Source organism: Podarcis gaigeae (assembly GCF_964106915.1).
Source record: "Podarcis gaigeae genome assembly, chromosome: 1".
Classification (NCBI taxonomy): Eukaryota; Metazoa; Chordata; class Lepidosauria; order Squamata; family Lacertidae; genus Podarcis; species Podarcis gaigeae.
The window spans coordinates 82146770-82168525 of NC_139678.1; the positions used below are offsets into that span (position 1 = coordinate 82146770).

Here is a 21756-nt window from a genome sequence, read left to right on the forward strand (position 1 = left end):
AGAGCAACACAGACATTTCGCTCACACCCCCAGTTGAGAACCTCCAACCCACTCAGTACAAGATGTTGAGACCACAGTTGTCTATTCCCTTTTCTGAGGCTTGCTTGTATCCTCCCCCCCTTCCTTGCATTATTTTTTACCGCTTTATTTTGATTTGCCCATGCCGGCTCAATGACCTACGAATCCCTGTAAATTCGATGCCACAAAGCCTAACCATCCATGGTAAAAGGCACAAAAGGAAGCCAGTCGCCCTACTGACAGCATCTTTAGCTGGATACTTTCTGCGGCAGCTGTCTAATGCCAATGAACCAATCCCTCAGGCATTATTACCTTGTGTGGTTCTCAATTTTTACCTCCAGCAACTGTCTTCCTTCTACATCTTGTTAAAAGCCCAAATGGAACCAACAACACAGCAGAGTTATTTTGCATTTGCTTCATTCCCAACATCAAACATTCCCATTCATTGCTGTGCATTTGGACTGGGCTTGTAATGTGAATCCTTTCAGCAAAGCCTAGTCCAATTGGTGCTGCAGATAATGTGGTTTTTATTGGATTGTTAAAATGGAAAATTTAATATATATATATATATATATTAAAAAATGGTGCTGCAGGGTTGTATACTCCAGCTTCCCGTTTCTTTCCTCAGAACCGTATTTTTATTTAAAAAAAAACCCCAAAGACAACCCGCCATCACCTGACTGACTCAGCCAGGTACATATTTGCCTGGATATGCAACACATTTCCCTGTTAGCTCTACACTTAATGCTGGAGAAGACTGCTAGCACAAAGTGTGTGCCTTATCTTTTGAGAACAAGCTATTGATCCACGTTCCTCTCTTGGTTCTTTCTGCATGGTGCTCCCTACTTTATACAAGGGCATGTGCAAACTGCTTCAGTAATGCACGCTGTTCACATCATCCATGAAAAGAAACTGGGTGTGAGTCAGCATTACACCGGCATGGAAAGCACAGACACGGTCTGCCCCTCTGCACATTTACACCTTCACGGGGGGGGGGGGGGAGAGAATTAAGCATTTCCTCTGATCCACTGCAAATTGCTCCCCTTCCATGTTTTGCAGCAGAAAAGTCGCCATCAGGCTAACATCACACAACGCTGTATGGGCAAATGTCATGTGGCTCCAAACAGGCAAACATTCAGTGAAGGTTGCATGCCTTCTTGTTTATCTTTAGGCTTTATGATATGACAAAGTCAACTGAATCCTTAGTAGAAACAGAGCTACAAGGTACCCCCAGTTCAAACTGCATGGAGGCAGGAAATTCTCTACTTCAGACATCTACCAAAATTGCCTGTAAAAAATAAATCTAACCATCTGTCACACAGCATTTTGACAACTTGAGTCTCTGCAAAGCCAGTTTAACTCCTCTCAAAGGTATGGGGACAGCAGCCCGCCCCCCGCCTCAGTCTGGGATTCATAGACACGTGGAACTTCATCCACAAATTCACTGAGAATTACAGTACCTCCATTCTCATTACTGCCACCACTTTCAGCTCTGATTGACAAAAGGGGCTCCAGCTAAAATTCCTATGTGGTTCTAATGGTATTTCTCAGTTCATTGTTTTAGGAAGAGTTTAAATGTTTTTTTCTTTTTCTTAAAAAAATCTGTTTAGCAGCTTGCTTTGGGGCCTGGCAGGATGCTTCCCTTCTGTGCCTTTATATACACACACACACACACACACACACACACACACACACACTATCTCAGATGGCATACAATTGGTACAATGTATTTCAACTGTTTGTTGTTAATACTAGTGATATACAAACAGTAGCAATTCCAAAGTGAAGAAGTCACCAATCAGTATTATGCTGCCTAAGGAACTTGGCTTGAAATGATTACAGCCCTCTCGTTTGACATTTACTTCTAGCCTACTCCTCTCCCATGAAACTTTCCTAAAGACACTATATATCCTAATCTGGTTTTATCTACCCCATACAACAGGGCTTGCTTCTGTTCAGTGACCTAACCTGCTTAGTACCTGCCTGATAATGCAAATGAGGCCAATAACTTTTTCCCTTCATCAGTCTGTTGCATCCCACACAACTGCTTCCAGAAAATCTTGAAATGGGTGCTAATTAATTCATTTTTCTGTTTTCTATTAAGGGTGACCCACCCACAGACTTATACTTTATTGTGGAAGTAAACAGTAAGGTCTCCCAGACAGAATCCAGTTACACTTTAAATGAACCATAGGTATTCTTCCAGTATCTTTTCAGTGTAAATAATGTAACGTTATATCTAACGAAGTAGTGCCATTAGCACAAAGACTGCTGGCTGTGCAACAGAAATTACTGTACCCCCTCTCTCTCCGTGCCCCCCTGTGATCTGCAGATCTCCCAAGTAGATTTGGGGAGGGCACATCAGGGAAAGTTTCACTGCACAACCAGAAATCCTTGCGCTAACTGAATTACTTCATTGGATTCTGCCCATAATCTCTCAGGAATGTGAATGAATCAACCATTTAGGTAGAACCCAACCACATAGATTGGCGTGCATCCCATCAGTTGGAAACAATCTGGCACCAGGTGGTGTAATTCATATCAAAATTGCTTCATTCGTAGACATTTCAGTGGCATGGGATTGCTCCTGCACTGATGCAGGTGCATGGAAAGCAGACTCCTTTGTCTTTTCCATATAGACAGTATGCAATGAGACATGAAATATTTTATTTTCCCCCTTAAAAGTATTTATTTTGGTTATGGCTTACCCATCTTAAACACAAGAGATGAAAAACAGTATCCCTTTTTATTGTTTTATTTATGTTTGTTTACATAACCCTTAATCAACATGGATTTATCACTGCCCTCCCCCGACATCCTGCCTCAAATCTCCATCACTTGGTGGAAATTTTTATATGCAACAAGGCTTTTAAGCAATCAAAGACTTGTCAATTCAACCATCCCTTCCCTTAACACTAAAAAATAGGGGTGTGCCACAATGCAACACAGCTCTGTTGCCACCCAGTGGCTACTACTTCAGGTAGTTCTGCTAAGTATCGCAAATTCTGCTCCCTCTCTGGTAGGAATTTACAATGCTAGTGCAGTTTGCCTCTAGTTCTTCACTATCATCCTGGAAAGCTGCTCCAGGGATTTAGCAGTTCTCCCCCACCCTACAAAGACTCCACCATATTGCCATTGTTCAGAAACTATTTGAAGTAAATGGACCATTTCTAACATACTAAGCTCACCCACCATTGAAAAACCCAAGCTTCCTGTTGACATCACTTCTATTGGTGTTCATATAAATGCCGAAGAGAGAATTCATACATATCAGATTAGGAAATAGGCTTATGTTAGCTCTTTTTTGGTGGTGGTGGGGTGCAGGATGCACACCATCTCTCACACTGACAGGAAGGGGATCCAATGCTTACATGGACAAGGTGAGTCTACAGATTGGACAAAACTACAAACTGCTTCCAGAGTGGGTCAGTATCAAATTAGTTACTGTAAACTATCCCATATTACAGAGGAAAGGAGATTATATAGCTTCAGCTCCCAGCACCATGCTTCCTTCCCATGGGAAAAAGCTTATAAGAAGAAAATATAAATAGTTTATTGCAAGTATTATAATAATTGATTGAAGCAAAACTGCATGCGTATGGTGGGAGACACATTAAGGGGAAGCAGCAGGAACAGTTTATGTCAAGGCAAATGGTTTCAGTTCATAAATCTAGACCAGAAGTTATTCACCCCAGAGTGCAAGGAGCTGACCTGGTTAAACACAAGACAATGTTTCTTTGACAAAATCATACACAGACACACATACACACACACCAACAGAGGGGGAAAAAGATCAACAGAGCTGTCTAGGAAAGGTAAGTAATAAGCTGATGGGCAACTCAAGTTAAGAAAGAACTTCAAGTACTTTGGAGACTACCTACCTACAGCAAACGTTAACAGCCCCTACAACACTGAAAAAGAGCCTATGATGTGTTCTTGCTGGTATAGCAGTGAAATTCCTTATACTGTAGAAAAGAGGACAGCCCCTTCAGCAGTATACAGAAGAAGCTCTCAACTGCAAATACCTTTCTGGTGTCAACCCTAATCACAGGATACGTAGCTTCATGTCAAGCCTGTAAAACACACAGCCTAAAGCCACATGCAGCACCCCAGCTACACACTGCAGCCTAGTAGGTTGTTGACAAACCTCCAACCAGTCTGCAGAAACGGAAGGAACACAAGTTGGTAAATAAAAACCCTGGCAGACAGCAATAGTTTGCATCATTTTAGTGCCCCATGGAAATGCTTAGCTTCCAACTCAATAAAGGAGCTCCATTTACACATCTCTCCAGCTACTCAAAACTGTGGCTGGGAATGATGCTAGCTAGTGCTATCCAGAGTAATTTGGAACTACATGAGGTAGAACTACAGTATAGACTGAAAAACCTATTTCTATAACCACTGATTTAAAAGAGGGCGGCAACATTACCAAACAAAAAAAAAATCAGGATCATGCCTAAGATAATTCCTCATTCTCGGTTCCTGTTAATATGAATACACTAGGCCAGTAAAATAGAAAAGTAGGTTTGCTGGAATACTTTGTCACCACAAGCTGTCGGGTAACAGTCAAAAGCTCATGCAAATTATATCCAAGTAAATTTTTGAGGTGTCAGTTGCTTTTCTCCACAAAATGCTAGACTATTGCACTCCTTAGTGATACCCCAGTCACCAAGTATGACAGAAACAAGAGGATATGCACCTATGTGAAAGTGCTGGATATATGGCCAAGGAGGTCTGGAGCTGCCACCACTCAATGTCAGTGTTGCATCTAAATAGGTTTTTAAAGACTGGGTCCAAGCATCTTTGGACAGTCAATCTATTCAGCAGTCTATATATAACACATCCTCAAAAACAGGCTTTTTCTTAATGGCATTATCTTACCAAAACTAGAGAAATGCAAAACTAATAATGCAACCTAAGTGAGCAAAGCGTTAGGAAAGCTGGGGGAAGAGATTAATGGCTGACACAGGACAATGCTTTGAAGTGGGTATTAACTTCTTCACAAAGAAATCCTCCCCCTCCAAACAACAACAAATGCTGAAATCTCCCTGTTCACTAGAAAGGGCACAAAGACCTATTCTGCTACACTAGCACTTCCTTCAAGCAGGGAGATGGACAATTCCTTAACATGGTTTGCTGAAGAGGCTGCTTCCATTTTATACCCCTTAAGAAGAATTGGCTTTGGAAAAAAATCCTCCCTAGACAGCTGCTAAGAGATCCTTTTTTAAAAAATAAAATAAATAAGGAATTTGTTATCACAACTTAAAAACAAGACACGTTCAAAGTGCAATTTTCTTTTACCAGTCTAGCACCCATTCTTGTTGCCTCTCCTACACAGGGCTTTTGCAGCCAGAGCAACGGTAGAAAAGGACGGCACCCCTTATGAAAAAGTGAGCACCCGAGTGCCAGAATCCCCTTCTCTCTCCTTAGTGAGGCAGAAGGAAGGATGAGAGAAAGGGGGAATATATGCTGTTTTACAGCTCATCCTGCTGAAGGGTCCTAAAGTGCCAAGCTATATTCCCAAGCCCTAGGAGAAGTAGGAGCCTGCAAAGGGTCAGAATTTAATAATGCATAGAAAAGGATGACGTGACTGGGAGGTGCAAAGTAGGGTTTTGAAAATGAGATAGTGATCCAGAATACAAACACCTTCAATCTTGCAACATTGGGTCAAGAAGCAGGAAGTTTGCTTACTGTGGAAGGGCAGGGAGAGGGATAGGCTCTGGCTGCTTCCTTTCATTGCATTACAAGAATTCCTTGCTTTGTCAGTCTCTGTGTAAAGGCAACATTCCTCTCCAAGAAGGGAACTGCGAAAGAATGTGTAGTGATCCACTCTGGGAGGGAGGAGAGGTGGGGCAGAGGGGGAGCAGGCCCTTTAGTTATTTGACTAGTAATTTAAATGTTTTAGTTTCTCTATACTGAATAAGCTTTTCCCATTTATTTATTTTTTTAAATACAAGTTCAAGTTGTCCCAACACCCATGTGCTCCTTTTCCCTACTAAGGTCCTGTAGAATCAGAATCCTCAATTAGAACTTCAGTGGTCGCTCCAAGGATCTCGGTGTTCATGACCAGCCCTTCCGTACTCTCGCCACTAGCAGTGCCAACAAAGATCTTCCCGTCGGCCATCAGATTGACCCGATCACCCCCACTGCAATATGCCTTGGGCATCCCGTCAGGGTTCAGCAGTAGACATTCTCCAGGAGTGGTGTTTCCAAGGGGATCTGGAAGAAGGGGGAGGCCCTGGCCATCAGTGGGCGGGACAACAGACTCTGGATTGGTACCCAGGATCTCAGTGCTGGTGATGAGGGCGCCTGCATTGGCTGCCAGGGCTTCAGCAATAAGCACCTCTGGGTGACTCTTAGCCTTATGTGCTACAACGCTGTCTTTTTTCTCAAACTTCTTTCCACAGATATTGCATGAAAACTGGTAAAATGTATCTGCATCATGCTTTTTCATGTGCCAGTTCAATGAGGCCTTCTGTCGGCAGGTGAATCCACAGATCTCACATCTAAAGAAAAAAGCGGGGTGGGAAAAGAAATATGAAATATGGCTGTAAGAATAAAGTCTTGTAATTTACAACACAAGGGAAACCTAGCCTCAGTCTTTGGCCAAATGAGTTGCTCCGCCTTCCTTCCTTGCCCCAGAGGTCCTTAGTAGACCTGTTCCCTGTTAGGCAAGTACCTGAAAGGTGTCACCAGTGTGAGGGCAGAGAAATTCTGCCTGAAGAATTCTGGCACAATACAGATGTTATTTCTGCTGCTGATACTACAGGAATGTGATTCTTTAAAGAAATATTTTAGAGCACCTCTGGCCTATCAAATTGGGCAGAAGAATTCAAAATAAGTTAAGAAAGAAATAAGAGTGGAATACAGAAGGGTAGCCTAAGAAATAGCTGGTCTAATCCCTCATGACTAGAGACGCAGGATAAAGCATGACATTACTTACTGTAACGGCTTCTCGCCTGTGTGGATCATTCGGTGAACTGCCAGATTGTGAGAACTCTTGAAAGCACGGGCACAGTATTCACAAATATAATCCCTTTGATCTGTAAAGCAGCACACAGCATTCTATAATCAAGTCTTGTTCCTAATCAGATCCCTATTTGTACAACTGGAAAGTGTCTTAATGCTCCGATCATAATACTCATGTTTTAAAATGTTTTCCTTGTAAGAGTAAGGGGGGCTGTTTAACAGTAGCAGAGATATATTTCTCAGCTGAAAATACATTTGTATATCACTACCAAGCCATTCCTAGACGTTACTTTCATGCACCCTTACTTTTTCTTTTCCAAAAAGACTCCAATGAAGAGGGAAGGTATGGAAAACCTCCACACTAGACTTGCAAGGTACACAGGGAGGAATGCAGTGTCACACTCTTCTAGTTGCTCCATCAGTGCAAGCATTTCTGTTTGCCCAATGGACCAATTTCCCCCCCCCCCCCATGCTGTTCTGGGAGCTCTTCTGAACCCAGTGTATTTAAGGGAGGAATGGGAGGGGAAGCCCCACTAAACTAGTGGCAACCTTTGTGCTGGCTACTGTGCTGCATTAGTTGAATCCAGGCCAGACTATTTTTTTCCCTGGGCCAATCACAGGTAAATAGTATTTCTCTTTGAAGACTATTAAAGTTACACATTGCCCATTTTAAGGTGCCTGTAGGCCACAACTTCCATACAAATATATACAAGCAAATAAATGTGCATACTTGCACAAAGCCCTTTCAAAACTTCACCCATAACAGACACTGCCCTTGGAAGAAACAGTCGGGATTAGATCAAAACAAATGCAAGAACAAACAAGAGCCATAGGGAAGTAGCCAGAAATAGGAGGCAGGGCCAGATTTCTCTATAAGGACATAAAACAGCTTGATAGATATAATGTAAAATACTTAATTTGCATTTGAGTAACAGTTGCTGGTCATTTCTTTTTTATTTATAAATAACTAGTATTTCATTTGTTTCGCCTTCTTCCTCACATCAGTTGGGGAACCTCCAGACCATGTTAAATCAGGCCCATAAGGCCAGCCAATTTGGCCATCACAGCTCTTTGTGGCCAGCAATGGTCATCTATCATTCACCTGATGTTTAGTAAAAGCTGGCAAATTTAAAGAACGCAGAATACAAGCCCCACTGCCAAGGGAAAATAGGAAGCATGCAGCTTAGATTGTTCTCTTGATTGTTCCTTTGCAGCAGGGCTTCCATTTGCCACTGTTCAAACTGACTGCTGAATGCAAGCACCACTGCTCTCTGGTGGATTCAGATCCTTCCGATCTGCTATCAGGTTACTGATATGTCCGCCTGCTTTTCAAAAGTGGTTCCCCACTCCTACCCTACAGATCAGATTCAGTGTGAGGGGAATACAACAAGAGAACTTTAGGAGGTTGGACCTAGTATTTTGCCTACTGCTTTCTTCTGTACTAGTCATCGTCAACATTTTGAGTGTATATGTGTAGCAGATGGTCTACTTTCTTATCTGAATACGGACATTTCAGTTTACTTTTTGTGAATGTCAGAATATATGTATCCAGACAAAATTTCTTCAGGATTGTTCAGATCTAAATACTGACACTTGACAAGTTTCAGGCACCAAAAATTAAATGGAGAGGGGGAGAAGTGTGATTGTTGGAGAAAAGGTGGGCTATTAGTGTAATAATAAGTAAATAGTAAGTTTAATATTAACCTTTGCCCAGTATGTTAAGAGTAATTGCAGCTCCTTTCATATGGAAAAGGATGTCAACCTCCACTATATGGAAGAAACTGATGAACAAGCCACCAGGATTAGGTATACAGATTAACCCCCCCCCCATCAAATTCATATTTTTGGGTTGGTTTGATGCTGGCTTGTGATAAAAACTTGGTGATCTAGCATAACCTGCAGGTGCTTATTTTCAAAGCTAGTTTAAGCTGTGACCAAAAACCTAACAGGCATTGTAAGGCCCAAATAGACAAAGAGAACTCCTCCACCTTTGCACTGAAGGTTTTATTTCAGCATTTAATTAAACACTGAAATTGCTACAATTTCTATTTGTTGTGCACGTCACACCTGGATTGAGGTTTCACACACACAAAAAGAAAAACTATTCATTTTCCTCCAGCAGCACCTGGTGGAGTCGGGTTGCTTACCTAGCTTCCCAATGAAGAGGTTGCCACCAGTAACTGAGAGGAGACATGGAGTGGGCAGTGTTGGGAGGAGCAGACTGGCTCTGTCACTGTGCCTGCACTGCACTGCTCTCCCCACCCCCATTAGAGGCAACAACCTTCACATTGGGAATCCAAGTAAACAACACCACACTACCCTGCTGGCCACTATTGCTTTCGTCCTATGTTCTTTAGCAAAGTGTGGCAATTTTGTCTTATAGCCTATATTACCTGTATGGTGTTTGGCATGCCGCAAAAGTTGCTTCTGGAGCCGAAATAGTCTCCCACAAGACGGATGAGGACATACATATTTTTTTTTCAGCAGATGCTGATATTTGATGTGATGCTGAAAACAAGGGAAACTTAGAAGGTTCACAAATATTAAAAATAGTAACAGAAGAAAGGTTCACTGGTAAAGTCAAGCCCAGCATTTGTGACACTTTAGTACATGCATATAAAGGGCAATAATGCAACATTTATTTTCTTTATTAAGTTTACATCCTGCCTTTCCTCCTAAAGGCTTTTCTACCAACTCATGGTACTATGAGGGCTAACGAAAACAGCACTGATTACACAGGCCATGGAATTATTTATAACTAAAAATAAATAGATGCAAACAGATAGTAATATTATTCTCACCTGCAAATAGCGAGGATGTGCAAGAACTGTGCCACATCCTTCCATCTCACAACGTACGTATTGTATTGGGGGCTTTTTCCTAAGGAAAAAACAGGAGAGAAGATGGGGACAGAATGACATGGAGTACTATTACAAATGTAGACATTATACTTTTCTAATGAACACAGAGAGGTGGACTCCAAGGGGTGAGCAGTAAAAGAAGACACATTAGTCTTTTGACATGGACAAATTCTTTGAAAAACCTTAATAAAAATGTTACTTTAAAAAAAATGATTTTTCTAGAGTAATTGTGGTTTCTGAAATCCTTTGCAGAAAAACATCTGCACTGTTGTGTTCAACACAACTTCTGCACCCCCTTCCTTTAGGGCATGACTCTTAGAGGGACAATTTATCACTGAAGCGGTCAGTCATCCCCAGAAACAACTCTTTGGATCACAATGTATTTGGAAGTTAGAAATGTATACAAGCTGCGTCATTATCCTCTTAACAGGATGGTTTGCGGTTGGGACTACGAAGCTTCGTTTAGGTTTTCTTGCTTTTGTTTAACCATGAATATTATAAATGGTTCCATTAGAGTTACATAATTAAACATTTCAAAACAACTCACTTTACAAAGTATGCAAGAACTGAGCAGGCAAATGAAATACAGTATAGAAAAAACAGCACAGAATGGACCTGAATTAAGGATAGAAATTTAACCACTCCGGTAAACATACTGTATCAAATGGGATTAGGTTATTCGAAAAGAGACTAGTGTAAGCAAGCCTTTAAATAAGCCCACAGAAGGTACTAGTTTGTTCCCATGCAGACTGCAGAGAAGGGAAACCTGCTATGATACACAGAAGAGTTTTCTTTCATTTTTTATATGCAAAACTAAATGCATGGGGAGGATCTGCCTCAGCAGAACTTTAGATAACCAATATCCAGTTAGCCAAGTTTATATTGTATCACTATATTAAGATAGAAAAAGTAAAAGAAGCTCACCTCCTTTTGGGAAGTCGTGGACTCTTGTCATCTTTTCTCCTCCTTCCTCTTCTAGAACAAGACCACAAGGACAAAAACAGAAAAAAGAGAAAAAGATGTACATGCAAAGGGAACTATTCTTCAGATGGCAAGTTGATTAATGACAAAATCTACCACTAAAATAAAACAAGTACAGCACAGAACAAGTAGCTTATTCACAATAAAATGTAACTTATTTACATATATTTCTGTTATCTGGCTGGCACAGAACTCATTTTAACACAACCAATCCCCAAGCAAGAATATGTAAGGTAAAGGTAAAGGACCCCTGGACAGTTAAGTCAAGTCAAAGGCGACTGGGGTGTGGCACTCATTTTGCTTTTCAGGCCAAGGGAACCAGTGTTTACCCACAGCTTTCTGGGGTCATGTGGCCAGCATAACTAAACTGCTACTGGTGCACAGAGGACTGTGATGAGTGCCAGAGCACAAGGAAACACTGTTTACCTTCCCACCACAGCAGTACCTATTTATCTATTTGCAGTGGGATGCTTTCAAACTGCTAGGTTTGCAGAAGCTGGGACAGAGCAATGGGAGCTCACCCCACAGCGCAGATTCAAACTGCCAACCTTCCAATGGGCAAGCCCAAGAGGCTCAGTGGTTTAGACCACAATATCACCCGCGTCCTGATGTACAACTTTCAGAAGATATAAATTCTAGTACAGTGGTACCTCAGCTTACAGACGCTTCAGGTAACAGACTCCGCTAACCCAGAAATATTACCTCGGGTTAAGAACTTTGCTTCAGGATAAGAACAGAAATTGTGCTCCGGCAGTGTGGTGGAAGCAGGAGGCCCCATTAGCTAAAGTGGTGCTTCAGGTTAAGAACAGTTTCAGGTTAAGAACGGACCTCCGGAACGAATTAAGTTTTTAACCTGAGGTACCACTGTATTGCAACATGTTTTTTTCTAATAGGAACTTAAGGGATATCTCCAAAGACCTAAAATTTTCACTTGGCTTCCTAATCAAACCAATTCCTTGAGGTCTTATCAACTCCTCCCTTCTAGTCTTGTGGTATATGTGTGCAAGTAAAGTAAAATATTTGCAATGGGGTTTTGTGAAAAGTACACTGCTGCCTTCTACTTTGAAAGCAGAGGCAAGACATATAATCCCTCTCTCCTCCTCTGTGGAAGGAAAAAGAGGTAGTCTCTCTCACACAAGATTATTATTATTTATTAAACTTATTAGTTTTTTATTTACTTACAAAAACTCAAAGTGACTTATAACAATAAATATAGATAGGCTTTTACAGAAAATGCAAGCAATATCCTTGCCACTGTAGCTGTTTCTCAGAACACTCCCGTGGGAAGGGTGAGAAATCCCTGATCATTACCTCTATGAAGGTTCTCGAAGAGAAAAGTGAGGTGTCTTTCCCTTCCCACTAAGTCCTAGCATGCAGTCCTAAATTTGGCCAAGAGCATCTATTTAGGAGGGGAACAGTTAGCCAACTCCAGGATCATTATTTGCCCCTACCCTCAGTACCACCAATACAGCATGGATGTTAGAAGAGCACAATGCTTTCATACACCTTAACATTCTGAAATTTAATTTGTGTACACAACACAACTGCAGGATCTAGTACTCCTTTCCCCTCAAAAAGAGAAATGCTGCAAGTTTCTACATCTTATCTAGTAAACAAAGACCCAAAACCATGAGTGCAGGTAATCTCCTATAAATGATCAGATGCCACAGGTTCTTCAAAAACAAATGAATATAATGAAACACTCCCCATCCTAAATCTGTTCTGGATTTCCTCCTCAACCATTCAGAGAATATTTGGGGTGAGGGTGCAGGAAGAAGAAGAAGAAGAAGAAGAAGAAGACGAAGAAGAAGAAGAGAGAAGTGAAGTTCTATTGGGTGAATGAAAGTTGGTCTGCTTATGCAATGACTTTGTTAGATTCAACTCAATAACTTATTTGTGCTCGGTGTAATGCCATGCAAAGTCAGCAGATAACTTCGATGTTGGTAGAATACCAGCTAGCAGAAAGAATGAACCAGACATTCATCTTGGCTCTGAAAATCTACAGAACCACTCAACTGAAGACTTCATAGCATGGGTGATATAGAAATAAATATTCCAGATCCAGTACAAAGCACATTCGTGGCCTTTAATTTTGATCACATTAAGAGGCTTGTGCACAAAGCCACAGAATTTTACTCACTTCCTAGGTGGCTCCTCATCTTCTCGAAACTCACTTTCTTCTTTGACTTCCACCTCCACTTTAATCTCTTTCTGTTTCTCTTTTTCTTCTTTTCCCTTCCCTGTTTTTTTCTTCTGCTTTGGAGCTTCCCTGCAGAAACAGACATCACATACTCGCTACTTCAGGAAACCTTTCATCTGCAGTTTGGCAATAACCTGAATCTTCTAGACAATTCTTCAACAAGGATTTTGAGGCACTTCAAGTTTTCATGTTTGCTATCCCTGTAATTAGTAAACATGCCTTGGTCTCTGCCAATTTTTAAAGAGTCCAGTTGGTCACAAAAGTGGGAACTTAATATTTATGTGTGTGTTTTTAACTATGGGTCTGAACTGGCAGCTATTCCATTAGCCCATCAGATTAATGACATACAATTCCTTTTTGCTTGGAAAATGGAACACACCTGTCTAAATGTGGTTTATAGGTTTCATCTCTGGGATCATCTTTGAAAGGAACCTCTTCTTCACTGATAAGCATTTCTTCTTCATCACTGTTGATGCAGTGAAGAGGAGAAAAGAAAGTGAAAGGATGAACAGAAGAGAACAGTATAAACTTCATACACTTTTTCTGGGCCTTAAAATATTATGCACAGAGTACACACTAGACAAAAGGCACTTTTTCTGGAACATGCAAAAGAGACAGCAAGCTATCTGTTCACTTGCTAGGAGGCTGCATCAGCAATAGTTCAAATAATCCAATAACAGGAATCATATTGCAGGGTAGTGAGAATGCAAGTAGAACTAACATTATCTAAATCATTCTCTCTCTTTGTAACAATCTCTTTAGATATATCTTCTATTTTCCTATCAATTTCAATGGTTAACAACTTAGCCCTCATCAGTTCTAAAACTGGCTGACCATTTATTTATATGGTAGACAGTTAATCCCCAATGTTTCAAACCTCCAACCCCGGCTACTGGCAATATTTCTACCAGGTAACATGTTAGGACCACAGGCTAGTTTCCCCTAACTTTAGAGCATCATCTAAGTAAGCCAGCCTCTGAATTAATTCAAGACACCAGACGTCTGTTATATTTGTATGCTCCAAGCATCTTTGAGAGATATTTTAGCCTGACAGCCCCCCTGTTTGAATCGGTTTCTTATGCGCAAACCAATACTCTAAATACACTAATTATGGAAGAACATGGCAATCAAAACGTCTTACCTGATTCCAGCTGGAGATGAATGCTCTTCTGTGACCTCTAAAAGTTAGAAACAAAAGCATATTTTATCTTAATAAGTATGGGCAGTAATCATCAGCATCTGAGAACTTATATTTATAGATCACTGTAGCGCTGCATCAAAATGATGCAACATGTCAAATATCCGTATCATGGTTACGTATGGAGATACTGTTTCCAATTTTGCACAAAAAGGACAGTACATAAGAATACGTAAGAAAATTACAAGCCCAAGCCACACAGGCATCAATAGTAATGAAATATGTTGTGTGAAATGCTAATAGCTTGTATTTTAACAATTAAGCTATATTTGCACCTGGTATGTGTTGCACGTGACTACATGGGCAAAAACTATTTTTAGTAACTGTCAACTTTAAGGCATAATACTAATTTGGGACGTGGGTGGCGCTGTGGGTAAAAGCCTCAGCGCCTAGGGCTTGCCGATCGAAAGGTCGGCGGTTCGAATCCCCGCGGCGGGGTGCGCTCCCACTGCTCAGTCCCAGCGCCTGCCAACCTAGCAGTTCGAAAGCACCTCCGGGTGCAAGTAGATAAATAGGGACCGCTTACCAGCGGGAAGGTAAACGGCGTTTCCGTGTGCGGCTCTGGCTTGCCAGAGCAGCTTTGTCACGCTGGCCACGTGACCCGAAAGTGTCTCCGGACAGCGCTGGCCCCTGGCCTCTTGAGTGAGATGGGCGCACAACCCCAGAGTCTGGCAAGACTGGCCCGTACGGGCAGGGGTACCTTTACCTTTACTAATTTGTGGCTTTCAAATCCTATAAATTTTATGCTTTACAATAAGGTTGGGGAACTTCAAATGCAGTCTTCCAAGCCTCTCCATCTGGTGCTTAGGACTCTCTTCACATCATACCCTAGGCCACACTCCTTACTGGTCCTGCTTTGCATTTTTCAAGGACTGAAAGCAGCACATACCGAATTCTAACTGGTCTGTGTTTGGTTCTGATTTGCAGATGAGCTGCAAAGACCCAGTCTTGGATCTAGAGCTCCGTGAATTATCTGTATCACACTGACGAACAGCAGTTGCTGCCCTGTTGCTACGCCAGCCCCGACTGGGCCTGGCTATACCGACTGGGGTTCCAGCAGTAAGAATATTTGAGACTTCTTCCTCTTCTGTCTCTTCTTTGGGATCTGTGATATAAATATCAGATGGTGATTATTATTTATTAGTTGCTTTACTCATGGAAATGATGCAAAGGGACTTACAGACACAACAGAAATAATATAACCAATTACAATAAACAGGATGAATAAAAACCTCAAAACCCCCAAAATTTTACAAATAAAAGATACAGGCAGTGACCATTTTGCGTGTGTCCAACTGATGTATGACGACCAACAATCACACCACTTTCGGCCCCAGAATGAGCAGGGAGGGCTGACGCCCAACCTCTGACACATGCAAGTAACCTGGTACGCAACTGTCACGCAAATGAGGAGTTGCCTGTATTACAGATCTTGCCTCACATTTTAAATATAGATGTATTTTAAAGGCTTCGAAGGGCAAAAAGCCCAGGTTAAAAGGGAAGTTTTCCCCCTGTGCCTAAAAATATAGATGGCACCAGGCAAGACTCTTGGGTGAGAGCAGGCATAGGCAAACTTGGACCTCCAGATGTTTTGGGACTACAACTCCCATCATCCCTAGCTAATAGGAGCAGTGGTCAGGGATGATGGAAGCTGTAGTCCCAAAAACATCTAAAGGGCCGAGTTTGCCTATGCCTGGGTGAGAGCATTCCGCAAGCAAGAAATCACCAAGTCAAAAGGCCTGCTCTCCTGTTACAATCCTACAGACTTCCCAGGGCCCACAGAGAAGGGCCTCAAATGATGTACTCAGAGAACAGGTCAGTCTATCTGAATCAAGAATAACAACAACAACAACAACACCTTTGCTGTTAGAATCATATAGCTGGAATGGAACAAAAAGCAATGCATTCTCTAGACCACAAAGAATCAGAAGCTGGGAGGTGCAGCACTAGAGAAGGGCGCTCTCAGAGTAAATAGCTCCAGACAAGTTGCACAACATTTATGTAAACTTTGTTTATAAATATTGCTTTTGCTGTGATACTACCCACCCTGTGAAATGGTCTCTCTTCAATATTTAGTCAGCACCAATAGTAAATATGAACCTGTTCACCTGGGCCTTTGATATGTTAGACCCGTTTTACTTTCTCTTACAGATAAAAAAATTTATACTCTAAAGGTGGTCAATGTGCTTGGTTTTTAATGGACTGACCTATCTTGTACACTACCTTGGCAACTTCTAGTTTCAAAGAGGAATATAAACTGTAATAAGTAAATAGACAATGCTCTTTAGAATAGGCTGCTCTGTGCAATCACTTTTATACAAAACAAATAACCTCTTCTTATACATTCTTACTTTCAATGATTGCTTTTGATACCGTTCATTGCACCTATTCCGGATCAAATGCATTTCTTAAAAATAGTTGACCAAAAATGGACACATTGTTCCAAGATAACTATCAACACTTGTCTGAAGCTACCAATACCTCTATACACTATCTAAAAATGTTTGCTCTAACAATCCCAATACTTCTTACCTTCCACAACCTAACCTATGAATCTGTGTGAACAATTAGAGAATAAATCGATAAATGCTGACATGCAGGACACTTGCTGTGTGATTATCTAATGTAAGGCAATTTAAATCTGGCTATAGGAAAGCTCCAGCAGCAGTAAGGAGAAAGATACCTGCACACAAAGCTCTCCAATAGGAAACAATTTTTCCTACCCCCATTTTGCTCTCTGGGAAAACTCTTAATTTTTACATTTAAGGAAGGAGAAAAATAAGATTGGGCTTTTTGGAAGAAACAAGACTGCTAATTCAGTGGACAGGCATTTCTCACGGGTACAAACAGCAGCAAATGAGTCTTTACAAAGGACCCGAAACCTTCTGAAAAAAAGAAAAAACTACTAAAGAGTAGTTGAGTCTTTGACAGAGGGTCCTCAGCAAGTTGAAAGAAAGTAGAGTTTATATGTCTATGTCTAATGACATTGATTTGGCAGAGCAGCTCCTTCAAGGTCCAAGAAAAGGCTGATCAACCCCTCTCACTCCTCATAATCTTAGCTAGCAGAAAAGAGAAAATAGGACCTGCAACTCACATTAGAAGACACAGGATGCGGTTACCATACCCTGCTTCAGACATCCCAGTTTCAAATAATTAAATAATGTACTATTTGATTATTCATGAAATGTAACTATCCTGGAAGTAGGTCTCCCACATTTTAATTAATTATATTAACAGGAAACCCAAGAGGAAATATATACTAAAGATATCTAAAGAGAGGCGTTTTCTTTAAACATGTCAGCTACAGATAGAAAGACAGTAAAACTGTTGGATGGCAAAAATTAAAAAGGGTTTTGAAGTAATTAAAGGTGTAAAGCAGGCAAATGAATGATCGGTATCAGTTTTAACTGAAGGTGCATCAGGCATAGCCACACCTGATCCACCATCCATTGACAAGATATATGACCAATAAAAGAAGCGATCACATTAAAATTTAGATTATAATTGCAAAAAAGTGACAAGACAGCACATCCAGATGGGACTCGTCTAGCCTGTGAAATTGACTGTACTGTAGTTTAGGACAGAATGAAGTAGTGCAGACAATGTGAAATCAACTCATGGAATTCATTTTCATGAGATGTTTTGATAACCATTAGAATTAAGATAATTTTTTTAAAGGTTTAGTCAAGTTCAGAAAAGAATCTATCAACCAACTATTACCCATAATAGCTAAAAATGAAACAATGGACCGAAGCAATACATCTCCGTGATTCTACAGTTGGTAACAAACAATTGCTATTATTCATGTGAACCTCTCAAGGATATCCAGATGTTTACAAGTTGGGAATGGACTTGCCAGGCTAAATACAATTGAGGAGAGTAATTGTATTATATGTGATACATTCAAATCTTACCTTTCACCACAGCTTTATCCAGGCATCTGAAATGAAATGAAATACACGGTGAATTTCTGCTGAAACCACTAACACAACAGCATGAAAAGTAATATTTATTCTAAGCACTGTATCTGCTTCAACAAAATATATGTTCCTTCTCAGGAAGTTTCATCATTAAGGATTGTAGGGGTTAAAGCATTGCACTAGGAACTAGGAAATACATGTTCAAAATTGTGAGGAGAAAGTTGGGAGAGAAAGCATCACATACATTGCTTTGAGCTCCTTAGAGAGGAGATAACATTTTGTAACTAAGGAAAAGGTACATAGCTGTGCTCACAAGTGCTAATACTATATGTTTAGGAAAAATTCCAGGAATTTTTCTCTTTTTTTGCCACAAATGTTGAGAAATGTCCTAAATGTCAGTCCTGGTTTTCCAGTTTTCTCACACAACCACTTCAGTCAAGTGCTAAGTTATTTGATTTATTTTATTACAGTTCTTCATTACTTTTCAGGGCCAAGTCCTCAGAAAGCAACATATACTTCCTCCCAACACTTTTCCCCACCAAAAAAAGAGGGCGGGGGAAACTGGACAATGCTTATAAAAGTACTGAGCGTAAGCCAGATTTCTTCAGCAAGGACCACACAATGCCACCCCACTTCAGGGCCCCCACCCCTGGAAGCATTTATTACCACCAACTAGCCACTTCTCCTATGAAGTTAAGCTGACCCTGTATAGAAACTGGCCTTACAAGTCAGGGGCGTGTGCCTTAATCCCCAATTAGTAATGTAACTGTCCCTAATTAACATGAACACGCACAGATGCTGTGTGCCTCCCAGTGCAGACTTCCCTACTTGCAGCTGCCTGAAATAATTCTGGGTATATTTACCTAGAAGAAAGCCGACTTGAACTCTGTGGGGCTGACTTCAGAGTAAACATGCTCAGGATTACACAGCACATGAAGCCCGCGGCATTCTCGTCTGGGGTCGTTGCCATAACGCAAAGAGGCGCTCAAAGTGAGGCAACGCGGCCAAGTAACTGAATGTACGTTTTCGCAATGCCGTTAGCGGCAAAGTGGGGATGCGACAGGGAAGGGGGGGGAGCAACCCCTTTCTCTTTCACCAGCGAGCAGCGCCAATACTCACGCGGCGCGCGGGCTCTCCTTCCTGCCGGTAGCGCCAGGCGGAGCGGCGGTTGGCTGCGGCTCAGCCTCGGAGACGGGTACCGATGGCGTCTCGGGCCCCTGGTTCTGCCGGGCACCAGGGCTACTGCGGCGCCGGCGGGGATATTCGGCCTTCCTTCGGCGTGAGGCGGCAGCGGCGGCAGCAGCAGCGGCGGCGGCGGCCGACCGTCCCCGGTCTCGGCCTCCTCGGAGCACTCGACTGCCGCCGGACTCCTCCCCCTGTCCAGCAGCGGCTGCGGGAGTGGGCGGGGGACGCCGGCGGCCGCTGGGAGGCGGAGCGCTCGCCTCTTCGCTCTCTCGTGGCTCCTGCTGCGGCTCTTCCTCCTGGGTCTCCGCCTGCTCGGGCGCCCCCGGCATCAGAGCAGCTGGCGACGGCGGCGGCTCAAAGGGCGGCCCAAGCGGCGGCGGCGGCAGCGGCTGCCCCTCCTGCTCGTGACAGCAGCGCCGAGCGCTCCCCCCGCCTCTGTACAGCGGGCCCCCGCCCTCCCGCGCCGAGCGAGGCCAATCGAGAGCGAGTTCGGAGTTCAGGCAGGACGCAAGGTCTCCCCCCTAGCCCTGCGCCAGCCAGTCAGGAGGGAAGGAGCCGGACACACCCCACCCACCGCTCTCCCGACTCCACCAATCGGCGTCGCCAAGGCCGGCTGGCTCAGGACGCTCCAATCAACGGGCGAGCTTCGTCGGGGGCGCGCGCGCGCTGTCGGAATCCTGACCGTGGCGCGCGCGTCGTAGAGCGGAGCCGTTTAACAGTTATCTCTCGCGCGCCAAATGTCCTTCGTTACCCTGAGGAAGGGGCATCGTTGCGAAGGCTTCTCTCGCTCACTCTCGCTGTCTCTCTCGAGCTACGGAACCCTCAGTGCCGCGCAGTAACGCTGTTCCCGCGAAGCCCTCAGTCCTGTCGTTGTCGCCCCCCTCCCCCCCGTCCGCTCCGCAGTTTGGGCCGGTCTGGTATCCCACAGCCTCTTGTTTGGACGAACGAAACGAAAAAGAGATTCGGTACCTTCCGAAAACCTGTTTCCCTGAGCTTCACGCCGTCCGCGTTTCTCGGAGCTTCACGTTCGGGAAGGATTTAAAAGGAAAAAAAAACATTGTAGCTTCTCCTTTAAGAAAAAAAAAGCACCGTCGTGTGGCGGGTGAAAGTCGGTGACAAAATGGCGTCCAATGAGGAGAGGCGGGACTTGCGGAGGACGCGCGTATTTCCGCTCTCGCGGCTAGAACTGCGCAGCCGTCGGCCGGGCCGGCATTATGGGAATTGTAGTTTATAGTATATTCATAGTTACGCGTACAAGAGTGTACAACAGGATTTATTCCGAGTAGACATTCATAGAGCTGGGCTGTATGTCTGAAATTCCACATTCTCTTACCTAGGGAGCAGGACCCAGTACATTTAATGGAACCTATTTCTAAATAAGGTTGCACTGGAAAGCATTATAAGGCCAGAATGCATGCTTCTATTGGGATAATTCATTGACCACTCCCAAACGACCAACATGCATATCTGCACCTTGAAGAAGTGCATTCCTCTGTCAAACAGCTCTTACTATCAGAAAGTTCTTCCTGATGTTTAGTTGGAATCTGCTTTCTTGTAACTTATTGTAACATTAAATTTCCAAAACACTTTGTAACTTTTAATTGTAAACCAAATTAAACTCATAGTCTGGATACCTATTTCTGAGTTTTCTGCTTGCCTCCTTCATATTTTGTTACAGCCTTAACACACACACACACAATCCAGAGTTCAGTTCAGTAACAAAAGTAAGCAGAGCCCCATCAGTTGAGCAAGTTGCAAAATAAAAAATAATTTTATTGCAAAGCATTATGATGCTGTTAGGACCAAACTCTGACCTAGAGGCTGTCATTGTGAAAGAAAACAGTCTCATGCTTGAGTTGTATACATGATGGTGCAACTGTTTCCAAAGGGATATTTTAAAAACCTTTGTATCACTTTCCATATATGCATGCAATTTTAAAATAATCTCTTGCTACACATTGGGCATGTGCGAGAGTGTACTGTTAAGGAACCAGCCAAGTGGCATTAAAATTGGGTTAGAGAGGAGAGAAGAAGCTGAGACTAGTTTAAAGCCAGGTTAGGAAAACTCTACTGGCTATGGCCTTCAGGTATACACCTTGAGCAGCTTTAACTTCTGTATGGTACCAAAGATAAGACAGCACACCAAACATGGTTAGATATTATATAAAATGTTACATAATAACAATTATGATACTTTTTGCTAAATGTAATATTTTCAAAATGTTACAGAGGAGAAGTCATGGCAGTCTGTAACAGCAACAATGTAGTTATTAGGGTGGAATTAAACATTGCACTCAGGCAATCCTTTTGTCAGCAAAAGCATTTCTGCTTCTCAGATGGAAAAATCTCCCTCCACCTGCCTCCCAAATTGTTCTGGGATTTCACCTGACTCCCCAGGGCTAAGTTGGAGGGGTGCAGGAAAAG

General features: G+C 42.5%; 1 protein-coding gene across 3 annotated transcripts; it reads right to left on the minus strand.

Moving 5' to 3' along the window:
* Nucleotides 1-2761: 2761 nt before the first annotated feature.
* On the minus strand, nt 2762-20490 carry ZFP91 (ZFP91 zinc finger protein, atypical E3 ubiquitin ligase). Of its 3 annotated transcripts, none has more exons than XM_083755707.1 (11): nt 19267-20490; nt 18142-18167; nt 15117-15332; nt 14171-14207; nt 13409-13495; nt 12970-13098; nt 10773-10820; nt 9789-9867; nt 9381-9495; nt 6962-7061; nt 2762-6524 (listed from the first exon to the last, which is right to left on the minus strand). In XM_083755707.1, exons 1-11 carry the CDS (start codon nt 19659-19661, stop codon nt 6014-6016), a joined length of 1743 nt encoding a protein of 580 aa, XP_083611833.1. In that variant the 5' UTR covers nt 19662-20490; the 3' UTR covers nt 2762-6013. The 3 variants fall into 3 exon arrangements, with proteins under 3 accessions (XP_083611833.1, XP_083611832.1, XP_083611834.1); XM_083755706.1 differs by having other exon boundaries at nt 10773-10823; XM_083755708.1 differs by lacking the exon at nt 19267-20490 and adding an exon at nt 19011-19132 and having other exon boundaries at nt 10773-10823.
* Between the last annotated feature and the right edge of the window lie 1266 nt (nt 20491-21756).